Genomic DNA, 23,219 nt, shown 5'->3' with positions numbered 1-23,219 from the left:
TCCTCCTCCATCTCCCCCCCCCCCCCCGCAAACCAAAGGACTTTGACTATGACTCTGAAACTCTGGGGAGGGATGGTGGCTCAGTGGTAGAGCATCTGCTTGGGAAGCAGAAGGTCCCAGGTTCAATCCCTGGCATCTCCAAAAAAGGGTCCAGGCAAATAGGTGTGAAAAGCCTCAGCTTGAGACCCTGGAGAGCCGCTGCCAGTCTGATAAGACAATACTGACTTTGATGGATCTGATTCAGTATAAGGCAGCTTCATATGTTCATATATGTTCAAGTCCTAGCTTGCCCACTAAGGCAGCTAGAAAGGAAAATTCCAGTAGAAAAAGAGAGAGAGAGACACAACCTCCAATGGGAACCAGACATAGTCTCAGATAGTGAAGTGGAGAAAAAGGAGGAAGGTGAATTTCAGATGAGGAAGAAGATGGGATAGAAGTTCCTCAGCAATCATCGAGATTTTAAGTCAGAGGACTATCATTACTTGTTGTCCAAGACGATGGCAGAGCTGCAAGAGACTACACTGGGTTGCAACTATTGGACACAGTGGGAGGGCTTTAGTGTCCTGGCCCCACTGGTGAACCTTCTGATGGCACCTGGGTTTTTTGGCCACTGTGTAACAGAGTGTTGGACTGGAAGGGCCACTGGCCTGATCTAACATGGCTTCTCTTATGTTATTATTTTAAATTACTGGTTTTATTAATTTTATGTGTATTTCTTATTGTACATCACCTAGAGCCCAGCATTGGCCAGGATGAGGCAGGATATAAATCTAATAAACCTATAAAGCTATTAATAAATAATAATAGTACTACAGGAGAGGACCCAAGTCCTTCTACAACAGAAAGCAATGGCAGGCCCAAGGAAGATAAAGGATTCTTTCCTAGGTTCAGTTGTTTGAAGCACATGTTCGCCTTCCCAGAATTCTTTGAGAAACTGCAAAGGACAGATTGGGTGAAGCCCATAGTCAACCATCATTTTCCTAGTTTTATTAAAAATTATCTACCTTATCATCTTTTACTAACCAGTTTTTTCACCACCAGCAATCATCTGGACTGCTATCTGAAGATGGTATGGGCACAATTAGAGACAGCATGGATAGGTGAGCTGACTTTGCCCTAAGAAAGGTCCATGAAGCCATCACAGTAGCAATAAAGGCTTCTGTTACTGCATCGAGGTCAGTAAAATGAGTACCCAGCTTGCAGAGGGGAAAGTGTAGATGACTGGGGAAGGCAATGGCAAACCACCCTGTAAAAAGTCTGCCGTGAAAACGCTGTGATGCGACATCACCCCCGAGTCGAAAACGACTGGTGCTTGCACAGGGGACCTTTCCTTTCCTTTTCGTACTGAACTGATAGTTTCAAGAACAGCTATTGTATGGACCAGGAACCATTTACAGCTCATCCCAACCAGCAACTCGTATATAGTGGAGGGAATTAACAGAGTCCTCAAAGCCATCCACTTCACAGCAGATGCAACATTAGACTCCTTTTTTCCTCCAGAGTTATGACATCAGCCATTGGTACCATAAGAATTATGTGGCTTTGGGCCTGGCAGGCCAACCTACACTCAAAGTTAATAGCTACAGCTTACCCTTTTCAAGGGGGTAGACTATTTGGAGACCCTATATACAAAATTCTTGTTGAAACTAGAAACAACAAGAATGTGATGCCTCAGACACTGCATTGCAGTGACAAGAGATCCTTCGTGTCTTACTCCTTTCATTCCCCACATGTCCTTCCAAGATTCAATAGAGAAAACAGAAGGATGAATTTGGAATGTTCCAGACACACATTCAGAAGAGGCTTCTTTGATAGCTGCTTCAACAAACCATTCTCAAACAGAACTGACACCTAGTCATAAAACAACAAGCAGGCCAAGGCATGACTACAAATTGATTCTGATGGGGGGGGGGGGAGACATCTTCTGCATTTTCAATACATGTGGATCAACTCTTAGACAGACAATTGGGCCACAGAGATTGTGACCAAAGGGTACTCCATAGAATTCACCAGAACCCCATCAGAATGCTTCCTGGACTCTCCCCTACACAAGAATCCAAAAAAATTCCACAGAACCCATGCAGCTATTCAACATCTCCTTGACATTCAAATCATAGAGCACATCCCCCACACAGAAGATGGTCAGGAAGTATACTCCATATTCTTCACTGTGCCTAAAAAGGAACAGAGATTGGAGGGTGATACTTGACCTGAAATAATTCAACAAATTCATCAAACTGAGACAGTTCAGCATGGAGACTCTGAAATCCATCATAGTCTCTACAACCAGAAGAATTCCTCACATCAATTGACCTAACAGAGGTCAAGCCACAGAAGATTATTTCAGTTTTGTGTTGAGGGATCCATTTACAAATCCAGGCCCTCCCATTTGGTCTCTTAACAGCACCAAGCGTCTTAACAAAAATCTTAATTCAGCTGTGAAACTGAGAGAAATGGGGATTTACATCCATCCCTACCTAGACAACTTATTAATCAGATAAAGTTCCAAGGCTCAGTTGCTGCAAGACATTGACATGACTATCCAGTATCTACAGAATTACTGGTTTCTAATCAACAGGGAGAAAAGCTCCTTACACCCTACACAGAGATTGGAGCATCTCGGTTTTCTATTGGACACGACATGCAACCATGTCTTCCTAACCACAACAAACACAAAGAAACTGAAAGAGATGTCGTAAGTGGTCATCAAGAGCAGTATTCATCCCTAATGACTCTCTCAAAATTAATGGGACTTCTGATTTCAAGCATGAATGGTGTCCAGTGAGGTTGATTACACAAGGCCCTTACAGCAGTTCCTTAGATCCTTTTAACTTCAAACCGTGGCCAAGGTAGGGCTTTCCATTCAAGTTCCTCTGGCAGTAAAATCCAACCTGCTCTGGTGGATGACTCACAACCTTCTGAAGGTGAAGATCTACTACACTGCAGCCATGAAACAGATTTTCATGGACACCAGTCTTTCAGGCTGGGGAGCAGTCTTAGAAGACTCACCTGTACAAGGCAGATGGTATGACAAGAAGAGTCTCCCCACCAACATGTCAGCCAAAATCTACTTAAACAAATAAGGAGGCTCAAGATCGCCAATGCTCTGCAAGGAAGCTATGAAGATACTAGTGTGGCCTGAGAAGAACGCACCATCAATCAAGGCAGGACATATAAAGGGGATTGATGAATCTTCAGGCAGATTGGCTCAGCAGGTGGAACATCCAGGAGGATGAAAGGTCACTGAAGAAAGAGCTATTCCAGATAAACATATCCATTTCAGTCTACCTCTAGTGGATCTGTTTGCCTCACCAAGCAATCATCAGGTGAACTGGTTCTACACCAGATTTTTTTCACTGAAGGGCAAAAGCAGCCACAGATTTTACATCCCAGTGACCAAGCTGCCTGCTATATGCCTTTCCTCCCCATTCCGATACTCCCAAAAATAAACAGAAAGATCAAGGATCAGAAAGCAGAAATTCCACTTAAATGGCTAAGGACAAAAACCTTATTCTTTGTAGCAATTGCATCAGCTAGGAGAGCATCAAGCCAGAACTGTGTGTCTTTCACAACAACAAAGTGGTCATGAGGACAGACACTACTTTTAAACTGAAGGTAATCCTGAATATCCACAGATTTCAGGAAATTTGCCTTCTGTCATTCTGTCCTAATCTACCCATCTAAAGGAAACAGTAAGGCACACCTTAGATGTGAGATGTACACTTAAAACTTCAATTTTTAGGACACAGGATTTCAGAAAAAAAACTCATTTTTTTCTTTATTCCCTTCAAATAAGGGAATAAGGATGGCAGAGACAGAACAAGAGAGAGATGTTGGGGTCGTGATAGATAACTCACTGAAAATGTCAAGACAGTGTGCGATTGCAATAAAGAAGGCCAATGCTATGCTGGGAATTATTAGGAAGGGAATTGAAAACACATCAGCCAGTATCATAATGCTTCTGTATAAATCGATGGTGTGGTCCCATTTGAAATACTGTGTACAATTCTGGTCACCGCACCTCAAAAAGGATATTATAGCATTGGAAAAAGTGCAGAAAAGGGCAACTAGAATGATTAAAGGTTTGGAACACTTTCCCTATGAAGAAAGGTTAAAACGCTTGGGGCTTTTTAGCTTGGAGAAATGTCGCCTGCGGGGTGACATGATAGAGGTTTACAAGATTATGCATGGGATGGAGAAAGTAGAGAAAGAAGTACTTTTTTCCCCTTCTCACAATACAAGAACTCGTGGGCATTCAATGAAATTGCTGAGCAGTCAGGTTAAAACGGATAAAAGGAAGTACTTCTTCACCCAAAGGGTGATTAACATGTGAAATTCACTGCCACAGGAGGTGGTGGCAGCTACAAGCATAGCCAGCTTTAACAGGGGATTGGATAAAAATATGGAGCAGAGGTCCATCAGTGGCTATTAACCACAGTATATGTATATATGTGTGTGTGTGTATACACACACACACATATTGGCCACTGTGTGACAGAGTGTTGGACCGGATCGGCCACTGGCCTGATCCAACATGGCTTCTCTTATGTTCTTATGTCAAAATTAGCCATCAGCAGTATTCTTAAACTACAAAGTCCACAAATTAGACATACCTCCTGGTATTACTGTACATTCAATTAGTTGCTGCACTTCTAATGCAGTCTTCACCAGAAGTGCTATGGTTGAAAAGGTGTGCAAGGTCATTTGCTTTCTTCACTCATCCTGCCCCTCTTTACTCCCTACCTGCAAAGTGGTTGGCGGTCTGAAGTTGGAAATTATTAAAACTCACCATCTGTGTCTTTAGATTTGTAATATTAATGCTATTCAGATGTTTAATTCATGTTTGATTCTTTTATCATTATTGTACATTGTCCAGAGCCCTGCAGTAGCAGGGAATGGATGATCTGTATGTTCAATAAATAGTAATAATCTATGTAAGACATTACAAAATGAACATATTTGATTCAGCTGACACAGCATTTGGAAGCAGAGTGTTACAGCACGTCTTGGACCCAAAAGACAGCGACTCACCCAGAAAATGAGGACACTGCTTTGAGAGGTCCCATCAACATGCCCTTTGCCTCAGAGGTAGAATGGACTAATGAATACTCACTGTGAAGGGTCCTTCTATGAAGGGAAATCCCATCCACTGGAAAAACTTTGTGGTGGATCCTAGACATTGTTTGTTTGTTCTTTAAAAATGTTATCAGTTTACAGTAGGGGCAGGAACTGAAGTGTTGATTTGTCAGTGTATGGGACTAAAGGGGAGGGGTAGCAGTGCATGTGATTGTGCTACCACCATATATTGAGTTCGGTCCTTCCCCTCTAACAGTATCACAATGGCATCCTGGATGGCCATTCTTCATCCCGTCTTCCCATCTTTGTTTCCAATTCAGAGTAGAAAAGAACATTTAAGACTTGCAAAAAAAAGGATAACCACTAGAAAAATATTGGATATATATGTATTTCCGTACCAGCCTACCTTGTTTCTAAGTGGAAACACCTTGTTTTAAGCGCATCCATATCCAAAGCTTCCACAAAACAATACTTTAGGACTAGCTATACAATTGATAGAGGTAGCAAACAGCAATTTGACACACACACCCCCATCCTCTAGCCAATATTCTGCAGGAAGATTTTGCAGGGCCTCTTCTGACAGCAAAGATGGCAGATGAGCAAAGGCTGGCACATGCTGAGATCTTTTTTACAGAGAAAAGGAAAAGAGCTTTATATAGAGATTGCTGTTGGTGGTAGTCTACTACAATGGCTGTCTGCACACAAGTGCTCCTTTCAGTATATGCTATTCATAACTGACTTTTGCTGCATGCTGTGCTATACTTGCAACTTTAGACAGAAACCCTAATTTCACTGCAGCCCAGTTATTTAGTACACACATATTTAGATTCTAATGAAAATTTTAAAAATGCTACTTTAAAGCTCTGTTCTAGCATGCTGCGATTTGGCATCTCATAATATTCATCATGCAAATAACTAATAAAGAAGGTAAAGGGCTACACTTTCAAACCATGTACATGACAGATGCTGAGCTTTACAATATATTATGTGATTGCAGGCAGAGCTTTACAATATATTGTCATTGTTTGCTTAACTTGTTTTAACAAAAAGGAGGTTCAAAACAAACATCAGCACCTTGCAAAACTCTGGGAAGATATTGATTTGTGAGACTACAAATATCTTTTATTCAACTTTATTCAAACAATTAAATGCGTGCCTGTTATTATAAGGAGCATTTACTTTACTTTATATTATTTATATCCCGCTCTCCCCGCCGAAGCAGGCTCAGGGCAGCAGCAATGACTATGAAAGTCAGCTAGAAAAAAAAATTAAAAATGAGGGTATTTTCTCATTACAAAGCACTGCTGTAATGAGAAAGGAAGACTACGGAATTTGGTTTGATAAAGGATACTGCTTTAAAATATAGGAAAAGCCCTAAAATATAGAGAGATACTTTAAAAGACAAATTGATCCACATGAAAATTGGGGGGGTGAAGGTAGCTTTTACCCTGTCATCAGTTTCAGAAAATAATGTCAGGCAGGGGGAAAAGAATTTTTGACAGTCCCATGTCAGACACCTATTTTGCCCTCATGCTGTCTATGAAGGTCTCCTGATCTCTCCAAAGAATTCTGGAGGGCTCAATGGCCTGCAGCGGAAGTGAAAAGCTCCACTCAAGGATCTCACACGTTACAAGGCAATAACACAGGGTAAGCCTTGAATTGGCTTATAGTATGCCAGAAATCACTTCTTGAATGCTTGCAGCACACAAGGAGCAAAACTGATCAGCACTCTGACAGCGTTCCCTCTAAGCTGAGTTAGTGTGAGCTAGCTCACAGTTTTTTAGCCTCCGGCTCACACATTTTTGTCTAAGCTTAGGGAAAGTGGCAGTAGCTAGCAACTTTAATGCCAATAGCTCATGAAGTAGAATCGTGCTCAGAAGAGTCCACAGCTCAGAGGGAGGTATTGCTCCGAAGCTACCTCTTTGGTGCTGTTCTTGACTCCAGCAAGCATAGCCAGTTCAGTATTATTCTGCAGTACTGTGGATGTTACCTATGCTTCTACAAAAGCATTCCTCTCTTTGGGGTAATACATTACACTGTAATGTTGAAGCATGTTTTACATAAACCCTTCTGTAATACTTCTTATTCTCAACTGAAAAACAAATTACCTGTGGATTTCATGACACATTAATTCACATGGTGTTTAACAGAACAGCTAACCATAAAAGGATACATTGCGAAAGCCAGAACAAGCAGGCACCAGACAGTGCTAATATTCATTTCTTGTAAGGGCTTCATCCAGCTGTAGTAGGCCTCAGTTACCAAATACACTATAGTAGCTGCAACTGTGAAGTCCACCAACCACTGATATTCAGGAAAGTAATGCAATGCTGAAAGGTAAAAGGATCATCCAGTATCAAAGATGAATATAAAGCCATTTTTAAGCATTGGCAGAAGTAGATTTTAGATACTTTGACTCTCAGAAGATTATATCCCCAAAATGCTGTTGGTCTCCAAGATTCTTTTGGACTTGAATCTAACTGTTCTACTGCAGACCAACATGGCTATCATCTAAAACTATCCAGATTACATTAGAACTTTTCAAGGAAATCAAATGGATTTCTTTCCCTGACTCACATTCAGGAGACAAGGAGGCTGTGAGACCCCTGAACTCATGACTCAATATCAGGGTAGGATGTTTGCACAACGGGCTACTCAAGAGGAGCCCGTTGCGCAAACAGGGCCATTAGGCCCCACTCAGCGTTCCCACAATGCAGAAAAGTCAAGCAGGGGGGCGTTTGCATGGTGGGCTCAAGAGAAGCCCATTGTGCAAATGGGGACAGCATCTGGGTGGGTGCTCGTGGCCCTCCCCCACTGGAGGGTGGGGGGTGGGACCTTGCTGGGAGTGGCAAAAGCTCCAGCACCAGCCCTGCTACCACCATATTATATCTGTGCCCCAAAGATCCAGCTCAAACTGTGAAAAAAAGCCTTAACAAACACCCCTTCACATGTTCCCCATCTCTCCTCTCCACCTCTCACTTAAAGTGGTCACAGTCTCTTACCTAAAGTGTCTATTTCAGTAACAGATTTGGTTTTCAAATGAAGATCAATGTCCTTAGGAATGGTTAGTGGTTTGTTTTCAATGTGACCATTATATTTCCTGTAAAAGTACACATAACAAAAACAGCATTGCCTTATCACTCACATTTGTAATCAGCAATTAAAGCTATCAAAACAACTTCCTTTAAACCCACATTCCAAGGAGGCTGAGCAATAAAATAGGGACTGTGCTTGAAATATCAGTGGGAACACAAGGGAAGGAGGGCTGTGAAGAAGACAGAAATGGCAGTAACTCTTAACACTCACAGGGAAATACAATGCGGAGGCAGAGACTAAAAACCAAAGCTGCAATTGTTCTCTCTGCTATGAAGGAACATTCAAAGTAGCAGAATGCAACTTGCAAGTGCTAGCCCTAAATTGAGATGAAGGATTAATTGTATAGGCTGCTGAATCAAACATAAGAAGCCACGAAAATCACCTTATCTGGGGTAGCACAAGTCCTTTTTTCCTTTGAATTAATAGGGTGCAGAGGTAAAGGGCAAAATCAGGCTTACTCACAGTATACCACCTAGCATGCTGTGTCTGAGGGAACAGCTCTCCTACCTGAAGGGAAAGGGGGTGGAGAGAAAAAAAGGAAGAATTGGGCTCAAAGGGCATGCTGTCTTGAGTTCAAATCTATCTGAATAAGCACCTGAGGAGTGAAGTGAGAGTGAGCAGGAAATATATTCAATGAGTCCAAATCCCTCCACACAATGCTTAAATAGAATGGAGGAGGGTCAAAGGAATAAGAAATCCTTTACCTTTTCCCACAGAGCTCCACTTCCAATGTGACTGTCATGGAAGAACACATCTACTAATTTATGGCACTGTCACACAATTTATATTAACTGTTAAAGCTGCAGTAATGTTAATGTTCGATCCCAGCGGAAGCTGGTTTCAGGTAGCAAGCTCAGGTTGACTCAGCCTTCCATCCTTCCAAGGTCGGTAAAATGAGTACCCAGATTGCTGGGGGGAAAGTGTAAATGACTGAGGAAGGCAATGGCAAACCACCCCATAAAAAGTCTGCCGTGAAAACGTGAAAGCAGCGTCATCCCAGAGACAGAAACGACTGGTGCTTGCACAGAGGACCTTTCCTTTCCGCACAATTTATATTAACTGTTTTGAACATTTTTTGACTAGAAAGCTAGCTGAGTAATAAAAGGATATTGCCCTGTGCAAGTGGATTGTTGACTTAAAAACAAAGTTTTAAAGAACAAGGCTCTGTAATAGTCACAAATGAACACTTGCAAAAGAAGTATAAATAATGCTTTTAAGACAGCTAAGTTGTACTACTGATATTAATGCAATTTCTCACTGTGGGAAGAATTAGAGCATTGAATTATTGAAGAATCCATGCCGCAGAATACAGCACTTACTACCTTTTGCCTTCTAGGTGCAGAGGAAATTTAGAAATCTACAGAGTCATAGTTATACAAAAGCACAGGGAAGAAGACCCCTAAGAACAGTTTTCCAGTGCCTGAACTGAATAGAAAAATTCAAGGAATCCTCTAATAGTAAGGGAGTTAATACTTCAGCTACCAGTCCATCTCTCAGCACTTCCTGATACCATGCTTCAGTGAGTCCCTGAGAACACACAGCTACTCCTCCCAGACTGCCAGCTCCTTGGGGCACAGAACAGCAGAGCAAATTTAAACTGTGTAGTTCTTCCTCTTCCTTCCATCCAATTAGGACAGCAATGTTTGTAGCTCTCTCTTATTACAGGAGCAGTGAAAGGAACAAGGCAAGCACTTGGAGAGATGCCCCTTCCCTGTCTTTTACTCCCCATAAATTCCACTGGGATTCACATATACATGACTATGCTGGGATGCAGATAAGTATACAGGTACAGCTTCCCATTTGTAAAACAGGCACAGCTCCTTCTATTCCTTTTGAAAGATCATTAGGAGAGTCAACAATCAACCCCATTTTATACAAAGGAAAATGAGGCTGCAAAATAGCAAAAAAGTTGTTTCATTTACCTGTCTTTCTTGCCTTTGCCCTTTTGTTGCTTCCCTGCAAGAATGCGTAATTCTTCTTCCGTGGGATGCTGATACCATCGCAAACTGGAAAAAGATGTTGAACAAACAGGCACCAGCAGAAATACATGCTATTCATCAGTCTGGATACCAATGAATCTGTTTTACTGGTCCTTAGCAAATGTCTGACTTCAAGCAGATGGACCATCTGTTATACATTTCCTCATACAGAAATTACCATCTAGTTCACAGCCCAACATGTAAAAAATAAGTATCAATACCAGAATTATGTTCATACATGCATGTTAAAAAAAGTGGTAACATATTGATGAAAAGTATTTCACATAAGGAGCATCTAACATGCAGCTTAAAAAGGGAATGTGATTCACCCAATAAGGTTAAAAATAATTTCAAATATATATAGCGATTACAAAATACTCCAGTGATTTCTTTTCAGATGCAGTTACAGTATTGACAATGGACTTGTTTGTTTACTGAACAGTTTGCTGCATTTCTCTTCTATCACAAAGCTACCGCTGTCAGCAAAAAGGTCACATTCTCAGTAACCCAAGCCATTCAGAATAAAGAATGCAAGACCAGTGTGCTATACTCAAAATGTACATGTCATGTTTATTTGCAGAGTTTATTTTTGGCAAGGAAAACTGGACTTTTGGCACAAAGGCACCCAGCCACTGGTAATGTGTGAGATTTCAACTACTGCAGCTAAACTAGGAAGAGCACTTCCACAATGTTCCCCTAGGATACCCATGAACAATTCTAAAATCCCTCAGGAGCCTATAAAGGACAGACAAGGATGCTGCTGTTTTAACAAACACCAAGGGCCATTGCAGCAGCATCTCTTATGCTACATCCTGCTTCTACCAGTGATCTCCAGTGAAGTATTTCAACAACTGTCTGTTTTCACAAGCAGCAGTTGATGAGTACCAGATTCAGAAACCACCTTTGTATATTCCAACCTACCACCTAGCTCAGATGTCTCAGAATCACGCATCAATTTAGACCCCTAACTGGCACAGAAATATTGTAAGATGAATGGGAAAATCATTAGTTAGCAAAACTAATCAACTGAATACCTCAGTTGAATGTATTTCACAGCCATAACTAGGTGCAAATTGTTTAGTGAGCAGCTTTAATCTACTTCAAATCAGAAAAAAATCATAAATATTAATTCTCTCTCTGTAGAGGTTCAGTGCAGTGATATCAACGGAACAGTTCCCACACTGGAAGGTTATACTGCTAGGACTTCACTCTTTCTGAATTGCATATGATCAAGATACTCACTAAAACAAAATGGAAATGCATAACAATCCTCTTTATGGACAGCATGACACACAACCGTGCCTGTTAAAAATAACTGCCATCGTAAAAAATCTAAGGATTTGCCACAAATAGTATGGTTGTTATTAATAACTGTAGTTTTTCTATATAAGCTATTTCTTCTTCCTTTAATTTCAATTCTGATTTTTATCTAGAGAAGGTACACCTTTTAATTATAGACACCATTATAATATTTTTCTCCAACAAAGAGAAACATAATGAACAAGCATGTTCATTTCTTCAAAAAGAACACTGCACCTGTCAAATTGTAAGTCCATAAACAGGAAGTGTAATAGCATGCCATGTATTTCTCAATATAATCTAAAGTTACAATGCAGTGGTAATCTCTAGACAAGACACTAAAAAAACTGAAAGCAAGTATTCTACTGAGAATCAAACTTTCTAAATCTGTGCATTGCTACACTTTGTTTGAAAATGAAACCCACTGAACAACAGGACAATTACAACAAGGAGTAGTATGTTAGCTTACAGACTATCAAATTTATAATGGCATAAGCTTTCAGGGGCTAGAGCCCACTTTGTCAGAGGTATGATTAGCTTCCCTTATCTTACCTGCCACTACAGAGAAGCCACTGCGCAAGAGAGTAGTGAGGTATGATCTTCTGTATAATACTAGCCATCACCATGGTAACCACCAGCTGCACACCTATCACACCCTGTGGAAGAATAAGCCAGTGCATATTAGCGTTCAGGAGCAAACTTTCCTATTTTGAAACCCACTTTTCACAGATGAAGATGTATGTGCTACACTTTATTTTGACCACCTGTTTGAACTTAACCATTAGTCTCAATCCTTGCATAAAAATGCAGCTCTCTAGAAATACAAGCACACTACACTTCTATCTTTAACACAATTCTAAAAGTAAGTTTTGCAGTTATCTAATATACTTGATATTCAGAGTACCACAATGGGAAAAACATTTAATTTTATCTGAAAAGCTGTGGTTCAAAGATTACCAAAGCAATAACTCACTCAATTAGCCATTCAGAACTGTGCTTAGGTTTGTTCTAACTATCCCCCCCCTTTTTTTTTAATCACACCACAGGTGTCTTTGAGCTGCTTCATATAAAATGGTATACCAACCAGCAAATTCTGTGTGTGGCACAGAAATACATACTAATAAATATTCAAAGAGCATGTGCTGGGAAGTAATGATTGACCATAACTCCACAGAAGATGGCCATTGCGTTGGGAGACATGCTTTATATGCTTATTACCATGGCAAATACCAGTATAGTCAGGCTGCTGGTGTTAAATGAAGCAGCTCCATACTTTTTTACTTTGCTTCACTGAGTGAGCATTTGGAACCATGATAATTTTAACTGGGATAAGGACAACAAGAATAGACTTATAAGAACATTTGCAGCAACCAATAATTCATAACAATTTCCAACACAGAACATCTCATACTAAAGATTCAAAACATTGCTTGAGGATATAGCAATGTATGAATAAGATATTAAGGGAGTAGGGATGTCCATGTCTGTTTTTAACATTGTTGAATAACTGTTAGACTAGATCTTGGATTTAAAAGAAAATTGGGAGGAGATAAGAAAATGTTCACTGGTTCTTTCTACTTGCTACAGATCTCCAACTCCTCCCCCCCCCCCCCAATGTGGTTTTTGGGGTCTTCATCTATTCTACCAGGATCAGCACTAAATAAGGCATTTTGCACAGCAGTAGGAGGGAATACATCAGAAGATTGCACTCCATTGAAAGAAATCTTTCCTTCTAAGGAAATTTTTGGTGGAATCCAAGCCATTGCTTCTACCTACTCCTTCAAGAATGAACACTTTTTGATTGTTCAGTAGAGCCATCTATCGAGGAGGGCTGTCCATTGTACTCCACATACTTCAATTTACCCCACAATCTTGTAATTGCTTTGAAAAGCTTCAGCCTAGATTGCACAGTGCCCCAAACAGGTAGCAGCAGGAATTTAAGAGATGGAATAATAAAATTAAAATAAAATGGCAAAAAGCCAAATGTCAAGACTATGACAAGAATCTGAAAACTGATCAACCTCAGAAGCAAACACATTTAACAGAAGCTTAACACCACACAACTGGCCATCACTAAGACAATGCATACGTCCTACGTAGCCACCAGAGACTGCCAAGCATGCAGAAAACAGAATGACATTGAACCACTCCATATTTGGGGAAGGATTTAAAAAAAAAATGGAGCCCCATTTTTTAAGTATACCAACAACTCTTAACCAAAGGTGTCTGGGAAGTATCAGATATCACTTCCTGTCAATGCAGTAAACATCCACATTCATTCACTGTTGCGATGTCGTTGTGCCACAGGTTCAAATGCACACAAAGAGATTCATAACACATAACAATGTCAAGCCATTTTAGAACTTCTGTATTAGCCTAGAGTTGACTATTGGTCGAAATTCACATAAAGGGCTTAGATGTTAACTGGATTTAACTGGAGTGGTTTTAGCACAATCTTGGTGCTGGAAAGTGCCATCAAGTCTTAGCTGACTTACAGCACCTGATAGGGTTTTCAAGGCAAGAGACATTCTGAGTTGATTTGCCATTTTTTGCCTCTATATTGCAAGCTTGGACTTCCTTCGTGGTCTTCCATCCAAATATTAATCAAGGTTGACACTGCTTAGTTTTCAAGGCCTGATGAGATTGGACTAGCCCGGGCAGCACCAGTTTAGTCAACTAAGAATATATTTGAACAAGAAATATTACAAACACGCCACAGTATTTATGGAACAGCTATTGTTCCTACTCTGGGCAACTTCATATTGTATGAGGCAGTCAGTCTCCTCTGATACTCCTCTGATACTTCTATACATGAAATATGCCAGGAAGAGCAACATCTCCAATACCGGGTGGAACACCTGCTGAGGTATGTCTGCAGCCCAGGCACATTTAGAAAACAAACTAACCAGTTAAAGTAAAGCAACTTAAAACATATACAAACACACAACCCCCCTCCCCGTGTTTCAAGTTATATTTTAAAAAAAACTTGCTGCAGAAAGAAACTCATACTAGCCTGTTCCTAAACTGGGCATTAATACTATCAGGGAAAAAAAAAAAAAGAATTCCATTATTTTCCAGTTTGATCTAAGTCTATTACAGAGGAATATTCAATGAAGTCTCAACTGACCATGTGGCATGTGCCGGCAACACAGAACAATGACAAAGAGAAGTGCACATTCATCTTGGGAGCCAATTCAAACACTTTAGAAATGGCTTCACAGTACATGCCACAGTTTATTAATATTTGGACAAAATGGTTTGGGAAGAAAGCTAGGCTGGAGTCTTTTCCTACACATGCATATGCAGAGTCAGTGGAAGTCTCTCCCTTGACCTAATTAAAAATCTCTTTCAAACATGTGACATTCTTAAAGGTGCATTCTGAGGAAATGCCTTTCTAGACACTTGAACACTTATTCCTTCAAAGCAATCCAGAAATAGATTGTACAGCTCATTTCCTGCGTTATTATTTAGCTACAGAGATGGTGTTAATATGTAAGGATGTGCATTTGAATATATCCAAGTTGAAAATCAACCTATATATATCCCAAAAGTATCTGGATTTTCTCAGGATAACAAAAAAAAAATCCCCCCCAAAATCCCAAATATATTTGGGAATTACTGAGTAGATCCAAAAACAGCAGTCAGGCAAAAACAAATTGCTTCCACCTCTCAACTGTTTGTCATGTTTCTACTACAGCCCCTTTAAAGCTGTGGTAGTGGAGAACAAACTGTTCCTGTGGGCTTTGCTTGGTGTTGGCTTCTCACTAGGACTAGATTAAATCAAGCTGCAGGAGAAGCCAGTCCCAGGATCTGCTGTGCCACCAGAAGCAAGATTTAAACTGGGCTGCAGGAGAGGCCAAGCTAGCTGTGCCATCTGGAGCAGCTCCTAGGGCTGGCTTCTCCTGCAGCCCAGTTTAAACCCATCTGCAGGAGAAGTCAGCCCAGCCAGGATTGGCTGTGCCCATAGGAAGCAGATTGTTCCCTACTGTCTTAGCTTTACACTGGCTTCTCCTGCAGCCCAGGTTAACCTGGGCTGCAGGAGAAGCCAAACCAATCCCAAATCAGGCTGGCTTGAAAAAAAAATGGTATTTTTCTTCTCACATCTATTAGAACTTTAAAAATTCAGGATTTCTTTTAAAAATCTCAGATTTAGAAGAAGAAGAAGATGAAGAAGAAGATATTGGATTTATATCCCGCCCTCCACTCCAAAGAGTCTCAGAGCGGCTCACAATCTCCTTTACCTTCCTCCCCCACAACAAACACCCTGTGAGGTGGGTGGGGCTGAGAGGGCTCTCACAGCAGCTGCCCTTTCAAGGACAACCTCTGCAAGAGCTATGGCTGACCCAAGGCCATGCCAGCAGGTGCAAGTGGAGGAGTGGGGAATCAAACCCAGTTCTCCCAGATAAGAGTCCGCACACTTAACCACTACACCAAACTGTACCAGTATTGGGATTCATATTTCTTTTGGAAATCCTAAAAAATTTTCAGGTCCAACAGACCTAAACTGAAAAATACTGATTTAAATATATTGCAAATCCCTACTAATATGGCGCAGAGTGGTAAAGCTTCAGTACTGCAGTCAGAGCCCTCTGCTCACAACTTGAGTTTGATCCCAGCGGAAGCTGGTTCAGGTAGCCGGCTCAGGTTGCCTCAGCCTTCCATCCTTCCGAGGTTGGTAAAATGAGTACCCAGCTTGCTGGGGGGGGGGGGGAGTGTAGATGACTGGGGAAGTCAATGGCAAACCACCCCGTAAAAAAAACCACTGCCATGAAAATGTTGTGAAAGCAACGTCACCACAGAGTCAAAAACAACTGGTGCTTGCACAGGGGACTACCTTTATCTTTACCTTTATTAATATGGCTGCTGTTGTGGCATTTGAGCCAAGGAATATAAAGGACTACCTCTCTGCTTGACATCACCACTGCTTTCCTACTCTCAGCTTAGAAAAGCCACTAAGTCACTGTTTTATCTTGGAGACAAAAACTGTTAAGGCCAAAGGAAGGCCAGAACCATGCATGTTGTTGCTAATCAAATCCTGATGAGCTGTAAGTGCTAGGCAGCTAAATGACAAATGCAAGTCAGCTTTCTCTTGCCTTACAGAAATTTAAGCCCATAAAAGAGAACTGCATATGAAATTCATATAGCTTATCCCTCAACTTCTAGCCTCTCACTGGGATAATTTAATCATTCTTTACATTCTTTTTTAAAAATTTCTTGAAGTATGGCATAGTACCCTAAAGGCTCAACAATATTCCTCAATAATGCCAACCAGTTAGATAGCTACTATGTCTGTTGCTGGTACTGTAAGCTATGACCAGATGTGTGATGAAACTTGTGGTTTCATGAGTCCCACAGATTCATTATGATTTTCCAATCTTCCATTGTGTTCCATGCTTGCTATGTCCTATTATTCATTTACAAAGTTGCCTAGATTTTAAAGCCTCCTGTTTTGTATCACACAGCAAATGACCATGTGGCTAAGGCATTCTTCCAGCTTCATTTTGCCCAGAAGACAGCCCACTGCTTTGAATATGCTGATCTGGCCATGCAGATTTTATTTATGCATTTATTTAACCATTTATTACTTCTTTTCTTTCTTAAAGAACTCAAGGTGGTTTACAGCATAGATAAAGCACATAAAATACATTAAAAACATTTTTAAAACTAGAGTTATATTCACAAGTCAAGACTTGTTAGTAAAGTTAACCAAATGCTGCCCTAAATAAAATCATGTTCAACTGCCTCCTGAAGAGCAAAAAATGAGGGGCCAAGTGCACCTCTTTGGGGAGGTTGTTGCATAATTGTGGGCTGCCATTGAAAAGCCTCTCTCTAGTATGTCCACCAAATGAGGTTCTTTGGTTGATAGGTCAATGCTATAGTGAACTCAAGGCTAGAGTACTGCTATACACTCTGCATGGGTTTGTCCTTAAAGACAGCTAGGAAAATCAAGTTGGTACAGAATCCTGTAGTTCAGTAACTACCAGCACTAGGCATAACATGTGTGTCACACCCATTCTGCAGATACTTCATTGGCTACCAATCAGTTACTGGGTTCAATTCTGATTATCACCTACAAAGCATTTAATGGCCTTGGCCCACATACCTGGGGGACCTGCTATGTTCTACTGCAACAGCTTTCCCCACAGTGTTTACTGTATCTGAAGTGAACAGTACTCACAAATGCTCATACTGTACCACAAATTGTGTTTGTCTTTAAGGTGCTACTGGACTTTTACTCTTTTCTACTCTTTTACTCTTTTGCTACAGATAGACTAATACTGCTACCTATCTTGAGCTTTGCTCATTTGAACAAAATTTTTTGAAGGTGCACCAAACAAATGATTAAGACCAGCAACTGCCAGTTCATGTGTGTTCTCTGTGGTGGCACCTACTTCATGGAATTACCTGCCTAAGGAGATCAGGAAGAACCTCATGCTTCTATAATTTCATAGAATATGCAAACCAGAAACATTCAAGATGGCATTTTTTAAAAAAGATAAGAACTACTGCATAATGGAACAATGCATAAGGTCACTTTATAAAGGCTAGGTTGGTGAACTGTTGCAGTGTTTTTATAAGTATCACCATTCTTTAACTGCACAGCCTACAACTTTTGTTGCCCACTGTCTGTGTTATGGTATGTCATGCCTAAACTAAGTTTAGCTTCATAAGAGAATCTGTTTTGCCTTGCCTGGCCCTCTCTCAACCATTTGACTCTGTTAAACTTCACTGCTTTCCTTTTGCCAAGTCTGGGCTGTCTGAACCACATCATGAAAACTGTTGCATCTCCACTCTGGCTGAGCAAATTAACCTTACTGCATCTGCACTGATTTTTAAGCAAGCTGCTGATCATTGTTCCAGCATTCTCTTTTATGCAAGGTATCAGCAGCCTCTCCATCTTTTACAGTTCTGTTCTGTATTAAATGTGTTCAATGAACTTCAGAACTCTGCCTGCTCATTTAGGGAACACTATCTTCATGATAGCTGTGGCATTGCTAAAGGAACAAAAATGGTAGTGTTATGATATCCTGGGATCTTCCACCTTAACATCTCCTGTGACTGGAGTGGTAAGTGATTACTATACCTGATCCATCTTGGGATTAATGGGAATGAGTGAATAAGGAAGTGCAAATCCAACTCCCATCTTATGGGAGGCTCCCCCCCACAAAACACACACAAAGAAGGAGAAAGTAGGACCACAGGGATTCTTGAGACATTTCAAGTTCCCTAAAAAGCAATCCCCCACAACAATGTGGTCACAGCCCACCAACAAGGAAGAGGTTAGTAATAATTTCACTTCCTTCTAAAACTAAAATATATAATCTGGTTTTAAAACAATTTAAAACTGTACTATTCATGTTGCTATATGCAACTCATGTTTCTAAAACACTGGTAAGCAACAAGGCTTACCAGCAAGTTGTGAGTTTATTTTTTCCAAGACTACTAACATTGTACAAATATGTACACTCCTATACTTAAAAATACCATGGTCAGATATCTTCTAGAGAAATCTGTGCCAGTAGCAAGGTGAGATCCTACAAGGGTTTCCAATAAAGCAATCAGTTTGGATTTTAGAACCTGTAGCTAATATTGACTCATATTGAACAAATCTTTAGAGAACAATTTACACTAGCATTGCTCCTGTGTAAACATAAGAGGTAAGTAGGAAGAACATGAAGCAGGAAAAATAAGGTTATGATTATATGCACATAAAAACAGAGTGCCCAGATCTCTGCTGTTTTTTAGATGTTTGTTTTTCAACAACAGAACTCTGACATTAATGGTAACATTAAAATGTTACCATTACTCTGTGCCATTTAATGATACAATTATCAACATTACTACTACTAAATGTTTTGGTTAAGCACCAACATGTTTATATTACAGTACTAGTAATATTCAGGATCTCGTGTTCACATTAATTTTCAAGGCAATATTTCTGGAGCTGTGAAAAGACATTTAATGCCCAAAACAAAGAATACCCTTCCTGAATCAGATCCAGAGTACATCTAAATTAGTATTATCCTTCCAAAAGTGGAAAGCCATATGCCTCTTGAAAAAAAGCAAACACTTGAGTTTCTCCAAGAAAGCATTCAGTAATAAAAGATACATTACATCTGAATGTGAATATCCTATTTAGGTAGATAAACAGAATTTAACCTGCTTGAAATTAAAATAAATTATTTCAAACAACAAGCACCCTGAATATGTTTGTAGAAAGGCAGTGCAATTAAAATTGTACACACATACCAAACATATGTTTCATGTGGTTAGCATTCACACTTAACATATGTGATTAGACAGAGAACAAGTACGAATCTGCAAGGACTTTCAGAAGGCATCTCATTTTCCCCTCCCCAAATATTTCCTCTTTCTTTTCTCTGAAAGCCACATAGTCTCTCCCCTTTTCCTGCTTCCTTCTGCCAGCAAATCTACCTTTATTTGTTCTTCTATCTTTACCTCCCTCCCCCCCACAACAGTCTCTAACTTGAAAAACTATGACACAATTTTGTGGTACCAGCCACTGGGTCAGGCCCCACTTCCATGGTAAAAAACCCTCAAGGACCTTGGTTCTGTATTACTCTCCCCACATTATTTCCACTTTCCCTTCTCCAGGCACGTCCCATATCCTCTTCCCTTTCCCTGTCTCATTTGCTCCTTCTCAGCCATTCATCAACTTGTCTTTTACATACCTTCCATCTTCAACTACACTGATTATTTATTTTCTTAATGTATACCCTGCCTTTCTCTACAGTGGAGACCAAAGCTGCTTACATCATTCTCTTCTCTTATTTTTTGTATTCTCACAACAACCCTATGAGGTAGGTTAGGCTGAAAGCACATAACAAACACATCATCTTGTGAGCTTCCATGGCAGAGTGGTGATTTAAACCTGTTTCCCCTAGACTCTGTTTTGAAGATCTGTTACATCACACTGGCTTGAATAGGATGGCTACTGTTGAATAGCAGCAAGCAGTCAGGCCAATGTGAGTTATGTAGTCATAGAATCGTAGAGTTGGAAAAGTCAGATGCTATCAGGTCATTCAGTGATTGCTGCTAGGTCTGACATTGATGAGTACTCCCTCAGTAGCCAATTGCAAGAGATTTTCAGAGGTCGTTTGGCATTGCCAGTCCCTGTGTAGCAACCCAGGTATTCTTTGGTTGTCAAAATACTGACTGGGGCTAACCCTGCTTAGTTTCTAAGTTCTAGCAAGATCAGGCTGTCCTAGGCTGTACAGGTCAGGGTACTATCTGTAATAATACCACTGATAGCAATTGTACATCAAGTTTTAAATATTAGAAATATGCCTTTTACATAATACTATATTGTCATTATATATTATTAGAATAAAGACTTTGTTTTCTATTCAGCATGCCCTTACTATGCATTCAATTCTGCTTAGCTGATCAATCTTCTCTTGCAGTACTCTGGTGCAGAGTACTAACATTAAGTATCAAGGTTATATTCACTCCACCCACTGTGGTTGGGCAAGACTGAAACTTGGCACCACCTATGCCAATCAACATGCTTACCACATAGACAGAGAACCTATTAACAAATGCACCAGAAAAACAGCAGAAGATACTCAGTGTGTAACACTAAACAGTTACAACCCTCCAAGTGCATTGAATTCAAGTGCATAACTTTGTTTAGGATTACACTGACAACCTACCAAAAATCTGAGGTAATTGTTGGGAGACCCCTGTAATCCAGTGGAATAGCAAGTAAATTTCTTTCTCTATTTACAAAGCAAAGTCCTGAATGTAAGTCAAAAAGCAAACATATAAACAAGTTAATATGCTAAGAAGGGTGTAATGCTATTTCAAATTGCAGTTGTTGTAAGTTTCTACCTTGTACTCTGAAAATGGCATTTGTGTGTACTCAAAATCCATGATATGAGCAAAAAGCCAGAGGCACCATAATGAAAACACAAGGACATAAGAAGAACTGCATTAGACCTAGGGTTGCCAGGCCACTCATCACTCTGGTGGTGGGATTTGGCGGGGGGGGGGGTATTCTGGGGGTGGGCAGGGATGTCATGCAACACACTGCCATCACCTGGAAGTGACATCATGGCATCAGCAACACTTGGGGTGACACTCTGGCTTGAATGAAACTCTATGGTAAACTTGCCCTTAAACCATAGAGTTTTGCCCAAAACCCAGCGCATTCCTGTTCAGGGGTGGTGTTTGCTCTGCCAGCCAGCTGATCCGCAGCAGGGAGAAGCCCCAAAACTAGGGGACCCCTTGTTTGGACCTGCTTGCTTGGCAACTTAGACCAGTGGTCTATCTTGTACAGCATTCTGTTTCACACAGTGACATTAAGTCTCTAAAGCTTATACTGCCCTCCCCCCCCCCCAATTCTGTTGGTCTCTAAAGTTCTACTGGTCTCAAATGTAGTGGCCAGTTAGTTACCATGGAGGACCAACAGCAGGGCACAGAGGACAAGGCTTTTTCCTGATGTTGCCTCCTGGTGCCAATATTCAGAAGTTTACTGCCTCAGAATGTGCAGTTTCAATTAGTCACCATGGCTAGTAGCCACTGATACACCTAACCTACATGAATCTATCTAATCCCCTGCCTATGGCCATTGTTATGTTCACTGACAGCAAACTACACATTTCACTGCATGCCTCCAAGCTCTACTATTTTGGGGAGACAGAAGACAGATTTAGCAAACTGTTAAGTATTTTGATGTCTTTCAATGTTTTCTTAATAACTTATCTTAAACAACCTTGAGAACAGCAATTATGGAAGTGCTCTTTCATATTTATTGCAGGGGTTTAAAACAACCAGCAGCGCCTAACTTTCTACTGCTGCTGTACAGGACTTTCTCACATATAGACACTTCAATCCAGTAGAGGTTTTCTTTCTCAGTGAACAATTCTAGCCTTTTTGAGCAATCAGCTAAATAACACCAAAGAAAAGAAATACTGATGATCCTTCAAGATCCAAAGTTTAAGAAGAACCCTCTCTAACTACCTCCCCAAGCCCTTCAGTTCTCAAAGTCATAGGACTCTGCCGTCACACACACACACTGTTGGGATGGACCGGTTCCAGCAGAACTTCAAATACACCCTTCGGCATACATATCTCGCAAACTTCAGCACTCACCATACTGCACCAACCGCCGCTTCCACCACCGCCGCCTCCTCCTCGCGGACTCTCCCCACACCCAACACATAAATCTTTCCCGCGCGAGCCAAGCCGCACAGGAAGTTTGGGGGGCAAGGGGCTTGTGAGAGGGGGAAAACCACTCCAGGAAGCTCAGAATTTCTCTCCCCAAACAGCACCAATTTCTACTGCCCGGGCTCACGCCTCCTGAGCCTGCAGAGGTCACACCAGGACCCCCACGAGACAAGGACCCGGCAGTGTTCCGAGGCATGTGCCTGAAAAATAAAATTCTTATATTTCCGTCTCGTATTGAACAACCATCCTCTTCCCACGACAGAGCAGTTAGTACTTCGGCATTTGGAGTTTCCGACGGGAAAAGGAAAGGATTTTTCTCACAAGAAGCCATTCTTTAGGTCTCACTCGTAACAGGCACGATTTGAACAGCCGGGAATTCGAGGAGTTCCGCGCACGGGCAGCACCAATGGAGGGGACGTTGTCACGTGATGCTGGAGGTCAGTTCATAGTCGTCCTTGTGATCCTCCACGAAGTGTCAGGGATGAGATAAGGACATATAGCTGTTACGTTCCTTACAGTGTGTAATAGTCGGAAGGCCTCTCAAAATGACCTAAAAAGGTTAACAGGACAAGAAGAAAT

The 23,219-nt window shown here is 40.9% G+C and overlaps 1 protein-coding gene across 2 annotated transcripts in view; it reads right to left on the bottom strand.

Moving 5' to 3' along the window:
* TMEM161B (transmembrane protein 161B) overlaps positions 1–22,786 on the bottom strand; it is a 40,541-nt gene extending 17,755 nt beyond the window's left edge. The window contains exons 1-5 of one of the 2 annotated variants that reach the window (XM_060235728.1): positions 22,566–22,786; positions 12,003–12,106; positions 10,095–10,178; positions 8,079–8,176; positions 7,250–7,406 (exon numbers count right to left, since the gene is read on the bottom strand). In XM_060235728.1, the coding sequence (XP_060091711.1) occupies positions 7,250–7,406; positions 8,079–8,176; positions 10,095–10,178; positions 12,003–12,106; positions 22,566–22,568 (446 nt within the window). In that variant the 5' untranslated portion in view covers positions 22,569–22,786. Of the gene's footprint in view, positions 1–7,249; positions 7,407–8,078; positions 8,177–8,634; positions 8,680–10,094; positions 10,179–12,002; positions 12,107–22,565 lie in introns of those variants that run through there. The other variant, XM_060235729.1, reaches the window with a different exon arrangement.
* Positions 22,787–23,219: the final 433 nt, after the last annotated feature.

The sequence above is a fragment of the Heteronotia binoei genome, chromosome 4, assembly GCF_032191835.1.
Source record: "Heteronotia binoei isolate CCM8104 ecotype False Entrance Well chromosome 4, APGP_CSIRO_Hbin_v1, whole genome shotgun sequence".
In the NCBI taxonomy this organism is placed as follows: Eukaryota; Metazoa; Chordata; class Lepidosauria; order Squamata; family Gekkonidae; genus Heteronotia; species Heteronotia binoei.
Note: the sequence above shows the minus strand (reverse complement) of the source record. Positions and strands in the feature narration are given on the sequence as shown.